General features: G+C 43.4%; 1 protein-coding gene across 6 annotated transcripts in view; it reads right to left on the bottom strand.

The window, feature by feature from the left end:
• RAB28 (RAB28, member RAS oncogene family) overlaps nucleotides 1-24,643 on the bottom strand; it is a 402,891-nt gene that overhangs the window by 302,687 nt on the left and 75,561 nt on the right. For 5 of the 6 annotated variants that reach the window (XM_034408872.3, XM_087875223.1, XM_034408871.3 and 2 more), the window contains exon 4: nucleotides 6,597-6,726. In XM_034408872.3, coding sequence (XP_034264763.1) covers nucleotides 6,597-6,726 — 130 coding nt within the window. Of the gene's footprint in view, nucleotides 1-6,244; nucleotides 6,535-6,596; nucleotides 6,727-24,643 lie in introns of those variants that run through there. The other variant, XM_034408870.3, reaches the window with a different exon arrangement.

The raw sequence follows: 24,643 nt of genomic DNA, 5'->3' as shown, positions 1-24,643 counted from the left end.
GGTTTCCATAATTTTGGCCACTACTGTGAAGTCCATTGCAATTTCCTCCCAGGACTGGCTGGGGTAAGCCTCTTGTTGGAAGAGTCCAGGAGATTTCCCTGATCTCATCTTCATGGTTGCACAGATGGCACATCTCTTTACCTAATCCTCTACATCGGTCTTCATCTTTGGCCACCAAAACTGTTTTCTGGCCAGGTGCAGAGTTTTCAAAAAGCCGAAGTGACCTGCCAGTCGTGAATCATGGCTGCGCTGTAAGACTTCCAGCCTCAAGCTAGTAGGGACATACAGTTTGGACCCCTTCTAAGCTAGCCCATCTCTCATGGTCAAAACATCTTTGTTGTCTGTGAGCCATTGGTCGGTTGGGAGCGCTGCTTTCAGTGTGGCTGTCAGTTTGTCCTGCACGGGATTAGGTTGGCATCTGGCTTGGCCCCTAGTGACTTGCGCTGCTTTTTGTGAAGGGAGGATGATAGCATGGATTTCTTCTTCCCTCCGACTATTGAACTGTGGTTTTGTTGAAAATGTGTCGGCCAGCAGATTCTTCCCCCCCTCCCGGAATGTATTTTAACTCGAAGTTAAACTATCTGAAATATTGTGCCCAACGGACTTACTTGAGAGAGAGGTTTTTGGGGGGTTTTAGGGCTTCGAGGTTTTTGTGATCAATCCAAACCTTAAAAGGTACTTTACTTCCTTCAAGTAAGTATCTCCAGGAGAGGAGGGCCCAGAGGACTGCGTAGGCTTCCTTCTCCCAAATTGCCCACCGCCTCTCGGTGTCGGTGAGCTTCTTGGACACATACACGCAGGGCTGACCCTGTGGATCCTTATGTAGGAGCACAGCCACCACTGCCAAATCGCTGGCATCAGCCTGGACAATGAATTGTCTTTCAGGGTCAGGGTGTTGAAGGATTGGCTCCTCGGCAAAGAGCCACATTAATTTTTCAAAGGCCCTTTGGCAGTCCATTGACCAGGTGAGCGGTTGCGTCAGTTGTAGTTTTGTGGGAGTGGGCTCTGTTTTTAATAGCTCCGTTAAGGACAAGGCAACTTCTGCAAATGCTAGGATGAACTGCCTATATTAGTTTGCAAACCCCAGGAAGCTTTGGAGTTCTTTGCGGGTGCATGGGGGCTGCCAGTCTAGCACCGTTTTCACCTTCCCTGGGTCCATCTCCACTCCTTTGCTTGACACTCGGTAGCCCAGGTAGTCTAGGGAGGTTTTATGGAATTCATATTTTGAAAGTTTCACATAGAGCTTTGCAGCTAGTAGTTTCTTCAGTACTTGCCATGCTAGCTTTACGTGCTCCTCTAGAGTCTCACTGAATATGAGAAAGTCCTCTAGGTAAACTAGGACCCCTTTATACAGGTGCTCATGTAGCACTTCGTTAATCAGTTGCATGAAGACTGCGGGGGGGGGGCTTGTAGGCCAAATGGTATGACTTTGAATTGGAAGCTGCCAAGCAGAAAGTTAAAAGCGGTCTTCCATTCATTCCCCTCTCTAATCCATATGTGGTAATAGGCTTCTCTTAGGTCTAGGTTGGTGAACACCTTGCCCTTCGCTAGGTGGCTTAGCATGTCCTTCATTAGGGGGAGGGGGAAGTGTTCTCCGCGCACATGGCATTAATTATGCAAAAATCCATGCAGAGCCTCATCCCCCCCCCATCTTTTTTCTCTTTAAATAGTACGGGGGCTGCCACTCTGGATTTGGCCCGTGTTAAGTTGACGTCAATGTATTTTCTCAATTCAGCCATTTCTTTTGGAGTACATTTTTAGTTTAGGCAGCTTTGCTCCTGGCACAAACTCAATCATGCAATCTGGAGGGGGGGAGGAAGTTGCAATCCTGCTCACTAAAGACGTCTGACAGGTCTCGGTATTCCCTTGGCACCTGTGGGCTGCCGGTAAATCCCTCTGCGGCAGCGCCTTCCAGCTTGCTGGGGCTGTTGGGGTTTGTTGCCACTCAGGAGCCTGAGTGGCGTAGGAGGCTAATGCCTCCTACTAAGGCAGCATTTAACATCCAGCTGCCTGCAATTACTGCAAGTTCAATTCTCACCAGGCTCAAGGTCGACTTAGCCTTCCATCCTTTCTAAGGTGGGTAAAATGAGGACCCGGTTTGTGGGGGCAATAAGCTGACTTAGTATAAAATATATAAAAGTATGAAGGCTTAGCGCATTGTAAGCCGCCCTGAGTCTCTGGAAAAGGGCGGCATATAAATCAAATTTTAAGAAGTTTTTTAAAAAATCATGTGTTAAACTACCACAGATTTTTTTTGATATGAAAGAAGATTTGGAATTGAAAGATATATGGAGAGTGCATAACCCAAAAGAATTGGACTTTACTTTTTTTTCAGATAGACATAGATCCTTCTCTAGGATTGATTTTATTCTACTTACGGTTGACTTACTTTTAAAAACAAAGAAAACAAAGATATTTCCGAGGACTTTATCTGACCACAGCCCGGTATGGATAGAAATAGAAATGGGAAAGAATGAGAGAAGATCTTGGAGAGTAAATGAAAATTTGTTTAGATATGAAAAGAATGTAAATGAACTTAAAAAACAAGTGAAGGAATTTTTTGAAATGAATTTGAATAAGGGTACCCCTATTGAAATTGTTTGGGATGCGAGTAAGGCGTATATGCGGGGGGTGCTAATTTATATGAACTCTAAACATAAATTAAATCGACAAAGAAAAAGATTAGAATTGGAAGGAGAGATAAAGAAAAAAGAACAGCTACTTATAAAAAATCCAACAGATGAAAAACTACAAGGAATTATAAAACTTTTGAGAGATCAATTTCAAATGCTTACAGCGGAAGAAGCAGCAACTAATTTACAATTTGCGAAACATAATACATTTTGTAAGGCTAATAAACCGGGCAGATGGCTAGCTTACACACTGAGGAAACAACAGAGTACTCGGACTGTTGGCAGTATTGAGTATGGAGGGAAGGAAGTTTTTCAACAAAGACTAATCAAAGAAGCCTTCTTAGATTATTATACCAAACTATATGCCAAAGATGATATACAGAATGAACTTATAAATAAATATTTAGAAGAAAAGAGAGTTATAAAAATTTCTAGTGATCAAAAGGAAAGAACGAGTCTACCAATAACAGCTGAGGAGATTATTGTTGCTATTAAACAACTGAAAACAGCTAAAGCTCCAGGAACGGATGGTTTAACTGCAGTGTACTATAAAACTCCAGAAGCAGAAATGATTGAACATCTTAAAGACTTATTTTGTAGCATACAACAAGGGGGAAAAATACCCCCTTCATGGAAAGCAGCCTTTGTCTCTTTGATACCGAAAGAGGAGGCAGGCTCTACAAAACCGGAAAATTTTAGACCAATATCTCTCCTGAATACGGATTATAAAATTTTTGCGAAAGTATTAGCCAACAGATTAATGCCAGTTATTCAGGATTTATAGAAGGCAGATATATGAAGGATAATGTGAGGCAAATTATAGACTTATTGGAATATCTTGAAAGAATAAACAGATCTCTGCAGTGCTGGTGTTTTTGGATGCGGAGAAGGCCTTTGATCAAGTGAATTGGAACTTTCTGTTAAAGACTTTAAAAAAGATGGACTTCGAGGATCAGTTTGTACAGGCGGTTTCAGCAATCTATCAAGAGCAAACAGCACAAATTATTATTAATGGAAGTTTAACTACAAATTTTAGTATAGAAAAAGGCACAAGACAAGGTTGTCCGTTATCCCCGTTGTTGTTTATTCTAACTCTAGAAGTCTTGTTGAATACAATATGGGACTCGAGCATTTTGAATGGAATAGTTATAAGGCAAGAGGATTATAGAACAAGGGCATTTGCAGATGACCTGGTTGTTACCCTAACACAGCCGATGGAATCAATAATTCAGCTGGAAGACATTATAGAAGAATATGGTATGGTATCAGGATTCAGACTGAATCAGAAAAAAACCAAAATGATAGTTAAAAATATGACAGAAGATCAAAAGAAGAAATGGAAAGGAAGGCAGGCTTTGAAATAGTATCAAAGGTGAGATATCTAGGAGTTCAAGTTGCAGATTTAAATATAAAACTGTTTCAAAATAATTATGAAGTGTTGTGGCGAAAGGTACAAAAAGATATGGAAACCTGCAGTTTTTTCCAGGTTTCCATATCTTTTTGTACCTTTCGCCACAACACTTCATAATTATTTTGAAACAGTTTTATATTTAAATAAAATATGTCTCTACTTGGAAGAATAGCAGCAGTTAAAATGAATGTTCTACCTAGATTTTTATTTTTGTTTCAAATGATTCCGGTGCTTAAAAATGATAAACACTTGATGGAATGGCAAAAAGGAGTGAATAAATTTGTTTGGAATGAGAAAAAGCCAAGAGTTAAACTGAAAATTATGCAAGATGTTCATGAAAGGGGTGTCTTAAACTTCCAAACCTGCGATTGTATTATGAAGCAGCGGCGTTTACACAAGCAAGTGATTGGTTTGGAAGGACAAAGACTGGAATATTGAATATTGAGAGCTATGACCTTGAATTTGGTTGGCATGTATATTTATTCTATGAAAACAAGGTGGATAAAGTATTCAACAGCCATATACTTAGAAGCTCCTTGATGAGAGTTTGGAAGAAGCACCGACTCAAATGGGATTATAAAATACCGTTGTGGTTGGATCTTGGTCATATTATATGGAATATAAATATAAAGTCACTCGGGGGGGGGGGTTATATAAAGAAGTACTTTTTAATGATGGGGCAGATGACAATTGAAGTCATTAAACACACTGTTGGAAGAAGGGATTAACTTAACTTGGTTACAGTATAATCAACTTCAATTGAGATGGAGAGAAGATCAAAAAATTGGATTAATGTTGCATGAAGAAGAATTGGTTAGGCAGATAAAAGAGAAAGGCCCAATGCATATTAAGAGGGTTTATAATGTTTTGTTAGAAAGAGATTCAGAAAATGAATTGGTTAAAGATTGTATGATAAAATGGGCGCAAAATTTTGGAGAACCAGTTATGATGGAAACGTGGGAAAAAATATGGGTTCAGAATGTTAAATTCACACAGTCGCAGAATTTGAGGGAAAATTTTTATAAAATGTTTTATAGGTGGCATTTATACCCTAAGAAATTGTCATGCATGTATCCTAATGTTCAACCAAAATGCTGGAGATGTGATTGCTTAGATGCTACATATTATCATATATGGTGGACATGCAAGAAAGCAAAGGCTTTTTGGATAAAAATTTGGTGGGTTATGCAAAATGTTTTGAAGAAAAAAATTCAATTTTCTCCTAAATTGTTTTTATTGGGTATAGTTAAGGGCTTTTCAGTGGGTGAAACAAAATTGATATTGTATATGGTGACAGCAGCTAGGTTATTGATTGGTCAATATTGGAAAAGGGATGATATGCCTACAATTCAAAAATGGACTTTGAAGATGGCCAGTTTTGCAGAAATGGCGAAGATATCAGCATATTTAAAAGACCGGACTCAGGAGACTTATGTATGGGAGTGGAAGAAATGGATAAATTATGTGCAGAATAAATATCAAACTAGGAAGTATCAGATAGCTTTTAGCTGAATGTTGTGTAGAAATGTATAGTATATAGGGCCCAAAATAGCATATTGTTATGTAGAAATGTATAGTGCACAGGGGGGAGAATAGAGGGGTGGTAAAGTATGATATAATATAATGTGGATGGATTTCACCTTGGGGAAGTCATGGGAAGAAGGGAGCGTTAGGGGGGGTTAGGGAGGGATGGGGGGGGAAATGGGGAAAAATTGGTTTTTGTAAAACTTTTTCAATTAAAAAAAAAAAATTCAGATGCTTCGCAATTGGTTCATACTTACTGTACTGTATGACTATTGCTGTGTCCCAAAGTCATGTGGTCACTTTTTGCTACATTCTGACAAGCAAAGTCAATGGGGAAGCCAAATTCACTTAACAACCGGGTTACTAACTTAACAATTGCAGTGATTCACGTAACAACTTTGGCAAGAAAAGTTATAAAATGGGGCAAAACTCACTTAACAAATGTCTCACTTAACAACAGAAATGTTGGGCTCAGTTGTAGTCGTAAGTCAAGGACTACCAAGTAATATGTTGACCATACAATTAACCTTTTCATAGGAAAAGTATATTATTTGTTACTTATTAACAAGGGTAGGAAAAAGTTAGGCACAATTTGTTGATCAGTTATGGTTTAAATATAGGGATTCCAAACAATAAAAAGACACTTTTGTATTAAAAATAAAATAAGGAAAATAAATTGGCAAAACTTCCCAAATTTTATTGGTAATGTAATACTGCTAATCACCGAAGCAAGTTATTTCCATGAAGTGATATCCCCCATCAAACTAAACATTGTGACTGCTGTCCCAACACAGCACTCCCCATTTGGTCTAATCCATGAAGTATTACATTTTGCAGTTCTAAGCCTGCCAAAATCAATGCACCATGGTGCCAGTAAAATGAAAGAGACGACACATGTACCAATGTCTGCAAAATTGGGGCTCACATCACTACTGTAGACCTGTGAACAGAGAACATACTGCTGATCTACATTTTAGAATGCAGAAGATGTCAAAAGATTCCAGTTAAATAACAATTTAACAACTTACTTTTATTGCCTACAAGGGCCACACGTGGTTGAGTTTCTGACTCTTCATTGACCTTCTTTACAACATTATGCCAATTTTCTAAGTTTTCAAAGCTCTGTTGGTTCGTAACATCATACACCAAAATGACAGCCTGGAAAGAAAAGGCTTATGTGAAGAACAATATTAATGACAAAAAAACAGACAACTAAATTGCGTAAACTTAAGATAAGGGCTGATGCATAAAGACCCATAATACATAAATTCTGCACAAAGGGAAAGATAACTTTCATGTTCATGCATACCATACAGATATCAGTATATTCTATACAAAATCTAGTGATTCAAAAATTATACTGTTTTAAAAATATTTTTGCATTCTTAATGTTGATAAAACAGCTGCAGTAAAAAAAATATATATTTTTGCTTATAGACAGCTTCAACTGTATCATACTGAGAATTTTATCTATGTCTTAGATTACTACATCACCATAATCAAGCAATTATTTTTATTTATTGAATTTTTTTGCTGCCCATCTAGCCACAAGGCGACTCTGGGTGTCTTACATTAAAAGCAATAAAACCATAAAATATACATATAACTGATCATGATAAAAAAAAATACAGATTATGACTAAAAGATGGAGAGGGAGGGAGCAGAATATTCAGGGGGAGGTTAGATCTGCTATTGGTCTATCAACCTCCATCGGGGCCATAAGACAACTGACTTTGTCAGGTCTTTACAGAAGGTTAGGAGGGTAGAAGCCAATCTCGCCTCAGAAAGCAAGATGTTCCAAAAGACAGGAGCTGTGGCAGAGAAGGCTCTTCTCCTGGAGAATTCCCTGGCCAACAGGGTCCACAACACGCCTCCTTGCCAGCACGGGTGGACGGGCTAGTTCCACTGGGGTGAGACAATTCCTCAAATAGCCTAAACCCATGCCATGTAGGGCTTTAAAAGTGGTGTACAACAATACTCACAAACGTAAGTAGCTATAAAATATGCACAACATAATACAACCATTACCAATTTTTTAAAAATCTTAAAGGAATATAAAATACATGTAGTATTATATTTCGAAGTATTTTGGAAGAGCTCCTTTTTAACTTAGATCCAAAACAACAATAATATCATGCTTAATCCAGTTTCTTGGGTAATAAATGAGAATAACTGAGGTATTTATACTGACACTGGCAGTTAAACTCGGTTTTAGCTTGTAGATTATCATAATTAATATTACATCTATAACACATTCAAAACAGTAAAATATCTTAGGGCAGCTTTATTAAAATAGTAGCAGGTATATCAAATAAGGATGATTAAACAAATTATATGAAAAATGTCAAATAAATGTTATGAATTTCTAAATGCACTTCATCCTTCATTTTTCTGTATGCTACATACAGCATACAGGAGGGGGAGGGGCTGCTGCTGTTGCCAGAGCATGTTTGGAGTAGCTCCTCTAGGTTTTATTTTATTTTATCAATTTTTAGTATACCCATTGGAGCCTTTTTATTTAAATAATATTTTTCAGAGACGATAACAGAGTAGACAACAACACACACAAAGTTTTGGCTGATAAGGACTAATAAGGCATGGGGAAAAGAAAGAAGTGCCATGGCACCAGCCCGGGATCTCTTCCACCAATGAAGAATGCAAAACAACCAAAAATTGATGAGCACTTTGCTGACAAGAGATTTGTAAGTAAGAATATCCCCCCCTTCATTTCCAACAATCTGGAGAGGTTAGAACGGGACCGGCAAAGAGATTTGACAAAACAGCAGATACTAGACTTTCCTGATCTGGGGGGAGGAGAGCAAAATGACAGCCAGCTGTTTTCACAAACGAGTCCAGCTACAGCCTGTATGGAGACCGAGATAAAATCTAAAAAGTTTAACAACAAACTAATCCAGAGTGTGGAGAGCTTACCATGGGAGAATACAACAGAGTTTATGGCAAAGCAATGCCTTCTTACAGCACAAATGGTTGTTTCAATATTTGAGCAACTAATAACCATTCAACATGATGTAGAGACACTGAAAAATGTTATAGCTGTTTTTCTGCAAGAACAACATCGGGCTACAGGCACCCCCACTAAAGTCCATACAGCAGACTTGGGTAAATCCCATACTCAGGATAAGGAAGAGGAAAAAGAGCAAAGACCCAGGGAAACAGTTAAAGAGCCTGCCAAAAAGTGGCAGCCCACTCAGAAAAACAGTCCTCCACATAAAGCATCAAGAGGAGGAGGTACTAATAGAGGTATTAATAGAGAAGTTTCATTGGAAGACAGTAAAGCATCTCCCCTACAATTACAGCAATCACATCACTCACTACAAACACATCAGGTGGTGCTTAGAATCCATATGAAGAGAATTAATCATGGATGCTGGATTACCAAGAGTGCTATACTAAATTCCCTAAACCAGCTTCTTCACTGTCACTGGGGGCAGATTGATCTCCATGCTGCGGTGGCTTCCTGAGACCCCAAATTGAAATCGGATACTTCTATCTTTCGAACAGCCACTGAATACCACTGATGCTATTCAAGATGAAGGCACATCTAGCCTCCTTTCAAATCTTTCCCATCAGAGTTTTCTCTATTAACTGTTAACATGCAAGCTCCCAAAATTGCTGTCTCTTCCGCATTCTCAACCTTGGAAAAGAGAGAGGAAGAAAGTGGGAGTAAGCCAGCCTTGTTCAGCGAAGATGTACTTAAGAGCACAGAAACTGGTCTCATTAATGCTTTTGGCGCTGTCCCAAGGAAAGAACAAGATAACCTACCATTCAAACTAGAAAATTTAAAGAAATCCTTATTGGACATAATCGACACAGCTGAACCGCTTATTGATCTGGTTTCCCTATAATTGAGCTTCTTACTTCTCCCCCAGGGGGCAAGGATTTGCATGAATATGAGAGCATGGAAAACAGAAGCCAAGACACACAGGGGCCATTAGAGGCCCCAGTAGAGGAGATGTTAGCATCCTTATGTGATTATCCTATGATATCTTTAGCACCACATCAAGAAATCGAGAGAGGACCAATGTCAGTGTCATCAGCTCAAAGCCGAATGGAGCACGACCGAATAACTCCCTGCTCTACACCTAGAGAAGAGGCATCGGAATGGCAAGCCTTGTTAGCTGGTGCTAAATCCTCTTACCCTGTGTTGTGACTCCGACCCCAGAGACCAAGTTATCGGAGGGAGAAGGCTCCGAACATGAAGGAGTTGGCCAGGCCTCCCTCTCCAGGACCCTCCTTTCTGGCAATGCCTCAGGTGTCTCCCAAAGGAGAAGAGATTGATCAGGAGCCAGGTATCTCCTCACAGTCGGACAGTGACGGAGATAAGTCTTGGCTGGATCCATGCCAGCGTCGGAGAGACAAGCGGACGCAGCAGAAAAGGAGGCGTGCCAGAGATTAAGCTGAGTCACTGGACCACAACCCACAGGGGATAAAAGGGGGTGAGGTGGCCATTCAGACTCTGTGATGGACAAAACTAAACTACTAGCGAGTCACATTGTATCTTTGGAAACAACGTTATCTGCCTTGGATTTAATACGGACTTGACTTGACAATTCTTGAACTGTGTGTATCTTGTTTGAGTTTATCTGACGGAGGAACAACCTCTCCCTTTATGAGTAAAGTTCTTGGCAAGCAGCTACTGGGTTGCTGCCAGTCCTCTTATCGAAAGAATTTGCTGTCTGCCAGTTTTATTTAAGCCCTGGCTGTCTGTTTGTGTGCGTGTGTGAGACGGGGACAGAACATCTTGTCCGTCACCTGAAATTTAACCCATCTTTTAACCAAGATGGACCAACAGCTGCAGCAGCAGCTACAGCAGCTGCAAGCTGATAATCAGCTCCTGCAGCAACAAGTTGCACAGTTAACTGCCCAACTTGCTTTGGGGAATGCTCCTGCAGCTCTCCCTCCCCCTCCTCCTCCTCCCCGTCGGAGATGCTCAGTGAACGTGCCAGATAGGTTTTCTGGGCAGCCGGAGATGTTCCCGGCCTTCATGGGACAATGCCAATTATTCATAACCATGAGACCGGAGGATTTTCCGGATGACCGGGCTCGGGTGGCATTCCTGATTAGCTTTCTTTCTGGCTCTGCCGCCCAATGGGCCACGCCCCTGTTGCTTCAAAATAGCCCATTGCTCTTGGACTATCAGGGCTTTTTGCAACACCTGCGCATTATGTATGAGGACCCCCTTTGGATTCAGACGGCAGCTAGGCGCATTAAGGACCTCTGTCAAGGGAAGCACCCTCTGCAGGACTATATCACTGAATTCCAACTTCTAGGCCAGGACTCTGCTTGGAATGAGGCGGCGCTGATGGACTCTTCCAGGACAGCCTCTCAGACGAGCTGCAGGACGAACTGGTTTGGGTGGAGGTGCCTCAGACGCTCGACACTCTGGTGACCCGATGCCTGCATATCGACGCCTGCCTCCAACGGCGACGGCCTCGTCGGCCCCTTCAGGAACCACCGGCAGCTTCTGCTCACCTGCGTCCCGCACTGACAGTGCCCTGGGCCACCCCGCGTTTTGTGGCAACGGCTGAGGAGCCCATGGAGCTCGGAGCAGCCAGATCTCACCTGACAGCACAGGAGCGGATGCGGGGACGCCAAGGGGGATTATGCCTCTATTGCGGAGAGGCTGGACATTTTGCCACCTCATGTCCTAGGAAGCGAAGTGGGGCGCTCAAGCCTGTTCTGGAATCTCGGTGTGACGAGCCGGGAAATGGGACAGGACTGGCCTAGGGGAAACCCTGGGCCAGGCACGTAGCCATGTCCTGCCGGAGTCAGCGGCTGTGGACTGTGAGCCCCCTCGTCACCTGATTCTGGACACCCGGGTTTTATTGGCCAACCGGTCAGAGGGGCTTCAGGCGCATGCGCTGGTGGACTCGGGGGCCACGACGAACTTCATGGACCAGGCCTTTGTAGCCCATTTTAAGGTCCCCTTGGTTCCGGTGGACCCTCTGTTGAGGGTCGAGACTATCAACAGGTGGGAACTCGTGGCGGGGCCCATCAAATTCGCTACCCAGCCCTTGCGCCTCGCCATTGGGGCACACGGGGAGGCGATCCAGTTCTACGTGACGGCAGACCTTCATTTCCCATTGGCCCTGGGGATGGCCTGGCTTCGGGCCCATGATCCTCAGGTGGCATGGTCGAGAAACGCCATCTCGTTCCCGAGCCTGCAGTGCGTCGACCACCTCTGCCACACCTGTGCCGGCCAGGACGTCTCCACCCTGGCCGTCTCCTTGCCTCCTGAGCTGACGCCCTTCGCCGTGTTCAGCGAAAAGGAAGCGGAGCTACCCCCGCACCGATCCTATGACTGCCTGGTGGACCTGCTACCCAATGCGCCACTGCCTGCGGGATGCCTGTATTCCATGTCGGAGCCCGAGTTGGCCGCCCTATGGGACTTTTTGGACAAGAACCTGGCCCGAGGGTTCATCCGGCCTTCATCCTCCCCTCTCTCGGCCCCGGTCCTCTTTGTGAAGAAGAAGACGGGGGATTTACGTCTGTGCTGTGATTACCGGTGCTTGAATGCCATCACGGTGCGGAATCGCTACCCTCTACCGTTCATCCGGAGCTGATGGAGAGGTTGCAGGAGGCCTCGATCTTCACCAAGCTTGATCTCCGAGGGGCCTACAACCTGGTGCGCGTGCGAGAGGGGGACAAGTGGAAGACGGCGTTTGGCACCCGATACTGCCACTTCAAGTACACCGTCATGCCGTTTGGGTTGACCAACGCCCCCGCAGTCTTCCAGCACCTGATGAATGATGTGTTCCGGGACATGTTGGACCGGTTTGTGGTGATCTACCTGGACGATATTTTGATATATTCCCGGACCCAGGAAACCCACCTCCAGCATGTCCGCCAGGTTCTGCAGCGCCTGCGGGAGCACCAACTCTATGCGAAGTTGGAGAAATGTTTCTTTTTCCAGACGTCCATAGAGTTCCTCGGGCACATCATCTCCCCCGAAGGCATCGCTATGGACCCGCGCAAGGTGGAGGCTTTGTGCAGTTGGGAACCCCCTCGTTGGGTGAAGGATGTCCAGCGTCTGCTGGGGTTCGCCAACTACTACCGGACCTTCATCCCGGGCTTCGCCACCCTGACCTTACCGCTGACCCAACTCCTTCAGAAGAAGGTCCCGTTCCAGTGGGGGCCCCCGCAGCAGCAGGCATTCGAGATTCTCAAACGAGCCTTCATCTGTCCTGAGGCATCCCAATCCACATCGTCCGTTCATGGTAGAGACGGATGCGTCCAATGTGGCGATTGGGGCGGTGCTGCTACAGGCCCCGGTGGATGGCAGTACTCTTTTTCCCTGTGCTTATTACTCACGGAAACTCAATCCTTCCGAGCGCAACTACACCATCTGGGAAAAGGAGTTGCTGGCTATCAAGGCCGCGTTTGAGGCTTGGCGGCATCACCTTGAGGGGGCCCGACACCAGGTGGAGGTGCAGATGGACCATTGGAACCTGGAGCACCTCATGACGGCCAGGAAGTTGAACCAGCGGCAGATCCGGTGGTCGTTGTTTTTCGCCCGGTTCAACTTCCAGGTCACCTACATTCCGAGTAGACACAACCAGAGAGCAGATGCTCTATCCCGCAAGCCAGAGTACTTTTGCCCTAAGGACTCCTTTCCCCCACGGACGGTGCTGCCAGCGGAATCCTTGGCCGCGGTCCAGGAACCAACAGACTTGCGGGCTCAGGTGCTGGAAGCGCAGCGCCGGGATGACTGGTCGCAGCAGCGGAAAGTGGAAGTCGGCCCCGCGTCCCCATGAACTTTGGATGAGGGCTTGTTGAAGCACTGGGGCTGGTTGTACGTGCCCACGAGTCCGCTCCGAGCCCTCGTCATGAACCAGTGCCATGACAACCCCGCGGCGGGACACTTTGGCTTCTTTAAAACCCTAAACCTGGTGACACGGACTTTTTGGTGGCCTCGGGTACGGCACGACGTGCATGCGTATGTGACATCCTGTGTGACGTGCCGACAGGCCAAAGCCGCATCCGGCCCACCTCCTGGACTCCTCCAGCTGCTGCCGACACCAGAGAGACCGTGGGGAGCCATCTCCATGGACTTCCTGACGGACCTGCCACCGTCAGCTATGTTTAGGACTGTCCTCGTGGTGGTGGATATGCTCACGAAAATGGCACATTTTATCCCATGCCGTGGACTGCCATCAGCCCGCACCACAGCCCGTCTGTTACTGCAACACATCTTCTGCCTCCACGGCCTGCCAGACACGGTGGTTTCGGACCGCGGGACCCAATTCACGGCCCACTTCTGGAAAAGCCTGATGGCCGCGTTGGAGGTGCAGGTGTGCCTGTCGTCGGCGCATCATCCGGAGACTGACAGGGGAACGGAGAAGGTCATCAGCATTCTAGAACAGTACCTCCGCTGTTTCGTAAACCAGCAGCAGGACAACTGTGCCGAGTACCTTCCCGTGGCGGAGTTCACCTTTAACAACTCCCAACACACCTCCACCCAGATGACCCCATTCCATGCCAACATAGGATACCATCCACTGCTTTTCCCTTTGTCGATCTCGGATTCCCCTGTTTCGGAGACCCAGGACTTCCTCTCAGAACTTCAGGCAGTGCAGCAACTGGTGCGTCGGCAGCTGATCCGGGCGAAAGAGGACTATAAACGGGTCGCCAACCACTCTAGACGGGCAACGCCACCACTGGAAGTTGGAGATCGGGCGTGGCTGTCCACGAAACACCTGCCCACGGACCGGCCAGTGAAGAAACAATGCCTCAGGTGTCTCCCAAAGGAGAAGAGATTGGCCAGGAGCCAGGTATCTCCTCGCAGTCGGACAGTGACGGAGATAAGTCTTGGCTAGATCCACGTCAGCGTCGGAGAGACAAGCGCACGCAGCAGAAAAGGAGGCATGCCAGAGATTAAGCTGAGTCACTGGACCACACCTCACAGGAGATAAAAGGGGGTGAGGTGGCCATTCAGACTCTGTGACGGACAAAACTAAACTACTAGCGAGTCACATTGTATCTTTGGAAACAACGTTATCTGCCTTGGATTTAATACAGACTGGACTTGACAATTCTTGAACTGTGTGTATCTTGTTTGGGTTTATCTGACGAAGGAACAACCCCTCCCTTTATGAATAAAGTTCTTGGCAAGCAGCTACTGGGTTGCTGCCAATCCTCTTATCGACAGAATTTGTTGTCTGCCAGTTTTATTTAACCCCTGGCTGTCTATTTGTGTGTGTGTGTGAGACAGGGACAGAACACCCTGAACGATTTTACCAGGAGTTGACACAGAATTTAGATGGGGTACCCCTCCTTTTAGAGAAGGCCAATTTCGTGAGTGACGACACCTCAAGCCATTGCAACAACCATACAACTTCCCTTTGTATAAATCAAATTTCCTGATGAGCTGCAAAAGAGGATCCCTTCTCTATCATAACCTGGAATATAGCGGGTTGGACTGTTCCATCAAAAGACCAACTTTTGACTATATATCACAATTTGACTTTTTTTTATTATTTGTTTGTTTGTTTGTTTGTTTATTTATTTTATTTATTTATTTATTGGTTCGATTTATATGCCGCCCTTTCTCCAGAAACTCAGGGCGGCTTACAATGCGTTAAGCAATAGCCTTCATATTTTTGTATATACCTGCTTAGTAGGGCTTTCAGCCCCCCCCCCCCCCCAAGCTGTGTTCTTTTTTATACAAAGTCAGCTTATTGCCCCCACAATCCGGGTCCTCATTTTACCTACCTCGAAAGGATGGAAGACTGAGTCAACCTTCAGCCTGGTGAGATTTGAACTTGCAGTAATTGCAGGCAGCTGGTGCCTGCAGTAATTACAGTAATTGCAGGCAGCTGGTGCTATTTAACAGCAGTTTAGTTTGCTGCGCCACCACTTTAGTCTACTGCACCATTATCTTCTTACAGGAAACCTGGGCCTCCGCAGAGATACAATTAGATGGTTATTGGGTTAACTCTATCCCAGCTCTGCCAAGTAAGGTGGGGGGGAAAGCTAAAGGGGGTGCTGTAATATTAGTGAATACATCCTTGCAATTTAAATGTGTATCACTGCCACCTTTGCAGCCATGGGTTGTGACTACCTTACTCTTATTTAAACAGGCGAAGATTTTGCTTTTTAATATCTACATTCCCCCACTCAATAAGAATAATTTGATCAACAAGATTTGGGACGGCATAGAAGATTTTATCCTGGGCTGCTTAGATAAATACCCTACAGCAGCAATAATTATTGTGGGGGACTTAAATGCTAGGATGGGCCCAAACAATCAAGCATTATTTAATCAATTTAAGATCCATTATGATGAGAATGTACCAGGAGAACCCCTGCATCCCAGACAATTTAAAGACACTAAGGCAAATCGGGCAGGACTGTGTGTAAAACAAATGACTGTACGCTTGGACCTTTGTCTCCTGAACGGTTCCACTTGGGGTGACTACCCAGCAGACTATACTTATCAGGGAGCAGGAAGAAAATCCACAGTTGATTACTGGATAGTGTCATATGACCTCCTGAAGTTCTTGCAAAAGATGGAGGTAGACTCGCGTCTGGAAAGTGATCACGATTCACTTATCCTTACTCTTACATTACACCAGAAATTACTAAGGGTTGGCTCAATCTACCTACCCAGATTAGAGAGCCAAAATATCCAGGTAAAAATTAAATGGACCGAAAAAAATGCAAAGGAAGTTACTAAAAGGATGTTAGCTCCAGAAACCATAGAATTACATACATCTCTACTAAGAAATAAGTTTGGAGGACCATACTTAGAGGAGTTTGAAACTTTAATTTCAAATTTGAAATCGGTTCTCACTAACAGATTACTAGCTCACTCCAAAAAGCCGGTTTTAAAGAACAAAAAATGATTTGATAGAGATTGCGTACAATTAAAAAGGATATATAATAAGGAGTACAGAAGAAGTAAAAATGACCCTTCTGAGGATCACACTCACTTCTTAAAACAATTGAAGGCACAATATAAGACCCTCCTAAAAGAAAAGAAAAGTGCAGCTTTGAAAAAGTCTTGGCAGAGATTAATTACATTAGTCAGGACAAAAAATACATCTCTTTTTTGGTACATCACCAGAGGATTGGGGAAATCCCCCCTACCCCCAACTAATCAGGTACTGATTCAGGCCTGGGAAGAATATTTTAGAGAGTTATATACAGACCCCGACTATGTAACTAAGAAGAGCCAAATTAGTTTGGACCAAACTGCTTACTGGCCCCGTTACACCAGAAGAGATATCTCGGTTGATCGGAGCCCTCAAGGTTAATAAGGCACCTGGTGCTGATAATGTCCTCCCAGAAATAATCAAAAAGAAGACGAGTTGGTGGGCCTCACTTTTAGCATCACTGTTTACATTTATAGATAAAACGGGCTGTATGCCAAGAGATTGGGGATTAGCAATTATACCAATCTATAAAAAGGGTAATAGAAATGATCCAGGAAATTATAGACCCATTAGTCTTCTGAGTGTCATTAGTAAATTGTATGCTAAACACCTAAACTATAAACTCCAGGATTGGCTAATTTCAGGGGGGATGATCAAAGATGAACAAGCCGGCTTTAGAGAAGGAAGAGGTACAGTGGATCATATCCTGATACTTCACCATCTGGTGCAAAAATACACGTACAAAAAAAATTCCTCTCTCTACGTGGCCTTCCTTGATTTTAAGGCCTTCGATTCAATATCCAGGAACACCCTATGGGAGAAATTAAAATGCACTACAATCGATAAACGCCTCCACAAACAGGAATCCTTGCAAAGAAAAACTTGCTAGAAACTATACAAACCAAATTCCTGCAAGCCATCTTACCTGCACCCAAAGGAACTCCAAATGCCCAGCTAAGAATTGAGACAGGTATGCCTCAAATTCAGGTAAGAGCCTGGAAGATGATGATCATTTATTGGCTAAAAATTCATTTCTTTCCAGAGGGACTGTCCCTGCTAGTGCTGACTGACAATTTCCCCTCCCCCTGGAAACAGGCAATAGATCACAAGCTGGGCTCTTATGGGCTCTCATCGGTATTCTTAATGTCCCTCGGCTTTGACAAAGCAAAGCAAATGGTAATTGATAGAATGAAGGACATGGAGTTCCAAGAAGAACTAAATAAAGTGCCTCTCCACAGTAGGGACAGATTCAAGCAGGGTGTGTGGGAATCAGCAAGATATCTAAATGATCTAATCTTCCCAAAACAAAGAATAGCTTTCTTCAGAGCCAGATTTAATATTCTCCCCTCAACACTTCTCCAGGGTAGGTACAAGAGAACACCAATAGCAGAACGGGTATGCATATGTGGAAAAGGAGAAGTCAAAGATATATCACATGTTTTATTGTACTGTGAGTTATACAGAATATGTAGGTCAATATATAATCTCCCCTTACTAGAGAGATTGCCAGGGAGGACAAATGACTTTTATGTAGGGTTTCTCCTCCAAGACTCAAATCCGGCTACCACGCGGGCAGCGGCAAAATTATGTGTCGCTGCAATGTCCACCAAAAAAAAACTGGTTAGGAGTTTCCAGAAGCGAGCAATGTGACTGGTTGGGAAAATACCAGGCTCCAATGAGCCTGGCAAAACCCAGCCAGACGAACTGTCGCCGGGGGCTCTTCGGACCGGATCTGTCCTGTAGGGACAGTGAAGAAGGAGAGGCAGCTCGGTAGCTACAGAGGAACAAGCAAGTTCCTCGAAAGCCCGAGTAAACTCTTCAATCCGGCGATGGGGGGCGGCAATCAGTGCAAATCGCCATGAAGCCGGAGCATTGGAATAAGTGTTGTGCAGGAGTGAAGATTTGAATAGAGTACTGGTACCGGGTGAGTGATTGGCCAATTCACAGGTAATAAAAGAAAAATTGGAAAATATTAGAATTACCCCGGCATGGAAATAGCGGCTAAATAGCGACGGGGGGGAGACAACTAATAGGAGAAAAAATACGGAAGTGACAAGCGCTCTATAGGAGAGCCCGACTAAAGATTTAAAGTTGAATATGAATGAAAACGTTAAGTTGGAACTTGGATTTTTCAGATTTGGATTGGATTATAAACAGATTGGTTGGATATAAAAGTTAAAGAAGAAGTGGGAAAACTTTCCTTTTCTCCTTTTTGAATTACAAACAAAATGGATATTTCTTAACCAGCTGAGTAGAATTGTGGATTGTAGAGACACATCTCCAGGAGAAATGAGAGTATGACATTAAACTTTCTGTTTTGAGAGAAAACTTTGAAGCAGTCAGAAAAAATAAAAATAAAACCTTGAACTTTTAAAATGATAAGCTGTGAGAACTAAGAAGGATTTGTGTGTCTACAAGCAGTTAGACTTTGATGATTAAAAAAGGAGAATTATAATATGGATTTAAATTGGAACAATATCAACCCAGAAAGAATAAAATGGCACAGGAACTTAAGGAAATGATGGGCCCAGTAGTTGTGGGACCCGTAAGAGGGGCATGCTGCAACGGTTGTGCCTCTAACCCCAGAGACATAGAAGCAGCCAGTTTAGCCTTATTATACTGGCGTTCCAGCACCTTGTGACGCCTTAGCGCGTCTTTATCCGAACTGGACGAGGTGAGAGATTGGTGAGAGGCACGGCTAGAGGAGGCCGCCCGCTTCCCCATCTTGGACTTGTGTTTAGTAGGCCTGGGATGGCTGGCCTCATGTTCGAGGTCCGAGGACAGTGAAGAGTCCACCGTTGGACCAAATCGGGGCAAAGGACCAGAAAATCCAGGCAATACGGGCGCAGAAGTGGGACTGAGGACCCTCAAAGTTACAACCACTTCTGGCATACACCAACCTCCTGGATTATTCTTGCACTGTATCTATCAGCTGATATGGAGGAGCGGGACGTACCTGCGCAAGGATAGCCACCAGTCAAGCTCTCCCAGAGGTGCTGGCCAAAGGAGGGCCAAAGGCGCCACTTCGCTGTCACCACCTGCATCGCTAATCCAGGCCTCGAGGGAGCCCTCAAAGGTGTGGCCGCGTGGACACTGCAAAATGGCAGCCGCAACTATTCAAAAATGGCGGCCATGCCGATGTCAAAATGGCATCCACAGCTATTCCAAAATGATGGCCGCGCCGATGTCAAAATGGCGGCTGCAGTGATCCCAAAATGGCGGCCGCGCCGGTGACAGAATGGCGGCCGCAGCAGCAATGGCAAGAAACTGAAGGCCGTGGGATGACCGGCTGATCAGACCAGGCGCAAGGCGAATTGCCCTCCTGAGCGCTGTGAAGCCAATCCACACATCAGAGTGTGCACAGAAACCATGCAGGGACTCCGGAGCCGCCACTAGCGAGAGCTGAATCCAAAGCAAAAGAACGTGGTGCGGGCAGGCAAATCAGTGGACCAACAGCCCAGCACCAGCACCGGTGGCTAGATTGCCAAGCACGGAGCCACCCCGAAGGGACAGAATCCGGCGGCTGCTGTCTGCGATGAAGGGAGAGGCGCGGGACAGCCTGGAGCCCCAGACACGTGATACGCACCTCAGCAGCTGGCAGTAAATTAAGCTCTCTCCCGAACACCAACTAATCAAAAATAAAGTAAATAAGCTAACGAGCCTAGCAATTGTTAGAGTTAAACCCCAGCACGAAGGAAAAGATATCAGTCTGTCAACAACTGAGAGAAAAAGACTGGAGTGCAAGGAGACAAGGGGGCGTGGTTATAGCACAAAGAAAGTTTTTTTCTCTCAGTTGCTGTCAAGACATGGAGAATGAACCCCAGCCATGGATTTTGGGAGCAGCGCACTGGAAAATTTGGCAAGGTAGCTGGCTTGAAAATTAATAAAGATAAAACAAAGATAATGATTAGAAATATGTTGAAAAAGCAAAAAGAAAAATTGATGGAGGTTTCAAAAATGCAGGTTACAAACAAAGTAAAACCCCAGGCCATCCCAACGATGCCCTTGAAGTGATGTCCCGGTGCCTGGAGGCCGTGCGGATCTGGATGGGGAGTAACAGGCTTTGACTCAACCCCTCCAAGACCGAGTGGCTGTGGCTTCCGGCGTCCCGATATAGCCAGCTGGTGCCATCGCTGGTTATTGGGGGCGAGTTATTGGCCCACACAGATAGGGCTCGCAACTTGGGTGTCCTCCTGGATGCAAGGCTGTCTTTAGAAGAGCATATGATGGCCGTGGCCAGGGGTTTTTTTATCAGGTCCGCCTGATTTGCCAGTTGCGTCCCTTTCTGGATCAGGACTCCTTACGCACAGTCACTCAGCCACTCGTCACTTCCCACCTGGACTATGCGGCCGCGCGGGGGATTATGGGAGCCAGGGGGCACTCCCATGTGACACCTCTCCTGCATGAGCTGCACTGGCTTCCAGTGGTCTTCCGGGTGCGCTTCAAGGTGTTGGTTACCACCTTTAAAGCGCTCCATGGCATAGGACCTGGGTATGTGCGGGACCGCCTTCTGCCGCCGATAGCCTCCCACCGACCAGTATGCTCCCACAGAGAGGGACTCCTCAGGGTGCCGTCAGCCAGGCAATGTTGGCTGGCGACCCCCAGGGGGAGGGCCTTCTCTGTGGCAGCTCCTGCCCTCTGGAACGATCTGCCCCCGGAGATACGAAGGATATCGGATCTCCGGGTCTTTCGCCGTGCCCTGAAAACTTTTCTTTTCCATCAAGCAAGGCTGGCATGAACCCCCCCCCCCTTTTAGTCTTTTTTAGTCTTTTTTAGTTTTTTAGCTTTTAATTTGTCAATGGGTTTTAATTCAAATTGTTTTAAATTTGGGCCAAAGTATGTAATTCTTTTAATAATTTTAAATTTTGTATTTGGTATGTGTTTTAGTTCTTGCTGTGCACCGCCCTGAGTCCACTAGGAGAAGGGCGGTATACAAATTGAATAAAATAAATAAATAAATAATAAAATATTTGGGGATATATTTAACACCAAGGTGCAGTGCACTCAAAGAAAATAACTATAATAAGCTTAAACAACAGATAGGCCAAGACTTGGCGAAATGGGGTAATTTGCAGTTATCTTTGATTGGTAGGATCTCAACTATTAAGAGGAATAATTTGCCCAGAATTTTGTACCTATTTCAGACAATTCCAATCAAGTTGGGTAAGGAATTTTTTGTAGATTTAAACAAAATGATACTGAAATACTGTATATTTGGCAAGGAAAAAAGGCGAGAATAAAATTAAAACTGTTACAAGATGGTAAAGCCAGGGATGGTTTTGGTTTGCCTAATTTTGAATTGTATTATCAAGCAGCAAGTTTAATGTGGACTAAAGAATTGATAACTTTGAGAAATTCTAGATTATTGAATTTGGAGGAACACGATTTGTTGATGGGGGTGACATGCCTTTTTATGGTACAAAGGCACAAAAATACAAGGGTATTTTAGAAGACATCAGATACATGAAGCTTTATGGTTGAATTGGGAGAAGGTCAAAAAATACCATTATTTGAAGATTCCAACTTGGATATCTACAACTGAAGCTTTTTCATATCCAGTAATACTCAAAAGGGAACAAATTGTTAGGTATAGTGAATTGTTGGATGAAAAGGGTGAACTTAAATTAAAGCAGGAATTAGAAGACCAGGGATATAAAATGGATTGGTTTTCATATATGCAAATATTTTCTAGATATTGAGAAGATCTCAAACAAGAAGGTTTTTATAATGTCTTGACTAATTTAGATAAGATTCTAATGGGCTCTGATGATCATATAATTAAAAAGTTGAATGTATATTTGTTAGAAGTAAAACTGGAAGAACAAGTTAAAGAAACAATGATAGCGTAGGGGAAAAATTTTCGTTATGGTATTTAGAGAAATGGCAAAAATTGTGGTCACATAATTATAAAATGACAATGTCTACAGCTTATAAGGAGAATTTGTATAAGATGTTTTACAGGTGGCATTTACCCCCAACGATGATAGCCAGAATGTTCCAGAATAAATCGGAGAAGTGTTGGAAGTGTCATCAGACTCCAGGATCCTATTAGCACATGTGGTGGACATGCGGAGATGCAAAGAGATATTGGACTAAGATACACACGTGGTTGGAAAAAATCACTAAGAGACATATTGATTTTAAACCAGTGATATTTTTATTAGGGATCTTACCAGAGACATATTATAAGGAATTGCAATATTTAATTGTGAACCTTTTAACAGCAGCTAGAATTGTATTTGCAAAAAATTGGAAAGGAGAAAGGACACCTACTGATGAAGAAATTATTAAGAAAATGATGGACTGTGCTGAAATGAGTAAATTGACATTTGAAATAAGAGAGCAGGAAGATAAACAATATTATTTGATATGTGATTTATTTTATCAATGGATGGACAATAAAAAATGGAGATAAACATGAAATAGGTGGATGCTGAGATAAATTAAGTGAATGTCTTTTTTATATATATGAAAATAACCTCAAAATAGTGATATTTTGAAGAAAGGAAGGAGCACAAAAGGATACAAACTGATCGATATACTGTCTGTAACTGTATGGACTGATGATGTTTTTATGTTTTATTTTTGTTTAAAAATAAAAAATTATTGGGGGGAAAAAAACAATGGACTTGACTTTGAAAATAGAACAGGTGGAAATAGAAACTAACTTGTGGGCTGATCACAACCCAGTAATAACCTGGAAAGGCCAAAAAAGGACAGCTAGATGGACTTTGAATGATACTATTTTAAAAGAAAAAGACTTTATACAGAAAATGCAAAGAGAGCTGGATTTCTTTTTCAAGGAGAATAAAAAGGAAGATACATCAACACAAAATCTTTGGGATACAATGAAGGCCTATGCCAGAGGCTTAATAATAGATTATACAAAGAAAAGAAATTGAAGAAAAGACAAACTTTTACAATATTAAATGATGAATACAAGAGATTTGAAAAGGAACTCCAGAAAGATCCATATAAGAAAGGTGTAAAAATGAAAATGGATATGTTAAAGCACAAAATGGACTTACTGGAGAAGGAAGAGCTAGCCCAAAAAATAAGCAGTGCTAAATAGAACTATTTTGAAAATGCGAATAAACAAGGAAGATGGTTAGCATATAAATTGAAAAAAGAAAGGGAATAAAAAAAAATAATGCAATTAATTGATGATCAAGGACAAAGTAAATTTGGAAATAAAGAGATGGGAAAAATAATACAAGAATACTATAGACAACCTTATAAAAGAGAGTTGATTGAAGATGGGAAAGTTAAAAAATATTTACAGAACGCAAAATTACCTTTCATTCCCAAGGACGTTGAAGAAATGTTGGATGGGCGTATAACGATGATGGAACTAACAGAAGCACTTAAGAAACAAAAACATGGAAAAACACCAGAACCTGACGGCTTGCCTGTTGAATACTATAGGACACTACAAGAATCTCTATGCCTTCCGTTATCGGATGTTATGAATGAAGCAATGATAAACAAAATGATACCCCAATCATGGACTGAAGCTTATATCACATTGATTCACAAAGAAGACACAGACCCACAACAAATCAAAAACTATAGGCCTATATCCCTGCTAAATTCGGATTATAAAATTTTTGCCTCAATATTGGCAGAAACTTAAGAGATACTTAAATAACTTCATACACTCCAATCAAAATGGATTTCTTCCAAAAAGACAAATTAGAGACAATATAAGAATAATTTTGAATACTCTAGAATATTATGAAGCGCATCCTGAAAAGCAAATGGCTTTGATATTTCTAGATGCACAAAAAGCATTTGACAATGTGAATTGGCGATTTATGACGCTACAAATGGAAGAGATGGGCTTTGGCAGGAAATTAATTCAGGCAATTGAAGCTATATATTCCAAACAGATGGCAAAGGTAATGATTAATGGAGAATTGTCTGTGTCAGATCCCTAAAAGTGATACTGCCATTCAATCGGAGGACAGGGGACACTTGGATTCGATTCCCTAGCATTGCCTGTGTCAACAGATACTTTACAAACTATATCCTGGCGCCAAAGAGCCCTGAGATCTCCTTTACCTACAGGAATTTTTATGATAGCCATGTGGGTTGTCTCACTTTAAAGTATAATGGTGGGAATGCATGTTTGTTCGGGTTCTCAGAGGAAATAGTAAAGAAAACATCTTCACACTTGTGTA

The sequence above is a fragment of the Pantherophis guttatus genome, chromosome 8 (genome assembly GCF_059756535.1).
Source record: "Pantherophis guttatus breed Tessera chromosome 8, ASM5975653v1, whole genome shotgun sequence".
Classification (NCBI taxonomy): Eukaryota; Metazoa; Chordata; class Lepidosauria; order Squamata; family Colubridae; genus Pantherophis; species Pantherophis guttatus.
The sequence above is the reverse complement of the archived record's forward strand: the minus strand, read 5'-3'. Positions and strand labels throughout refer to the sequence as shown.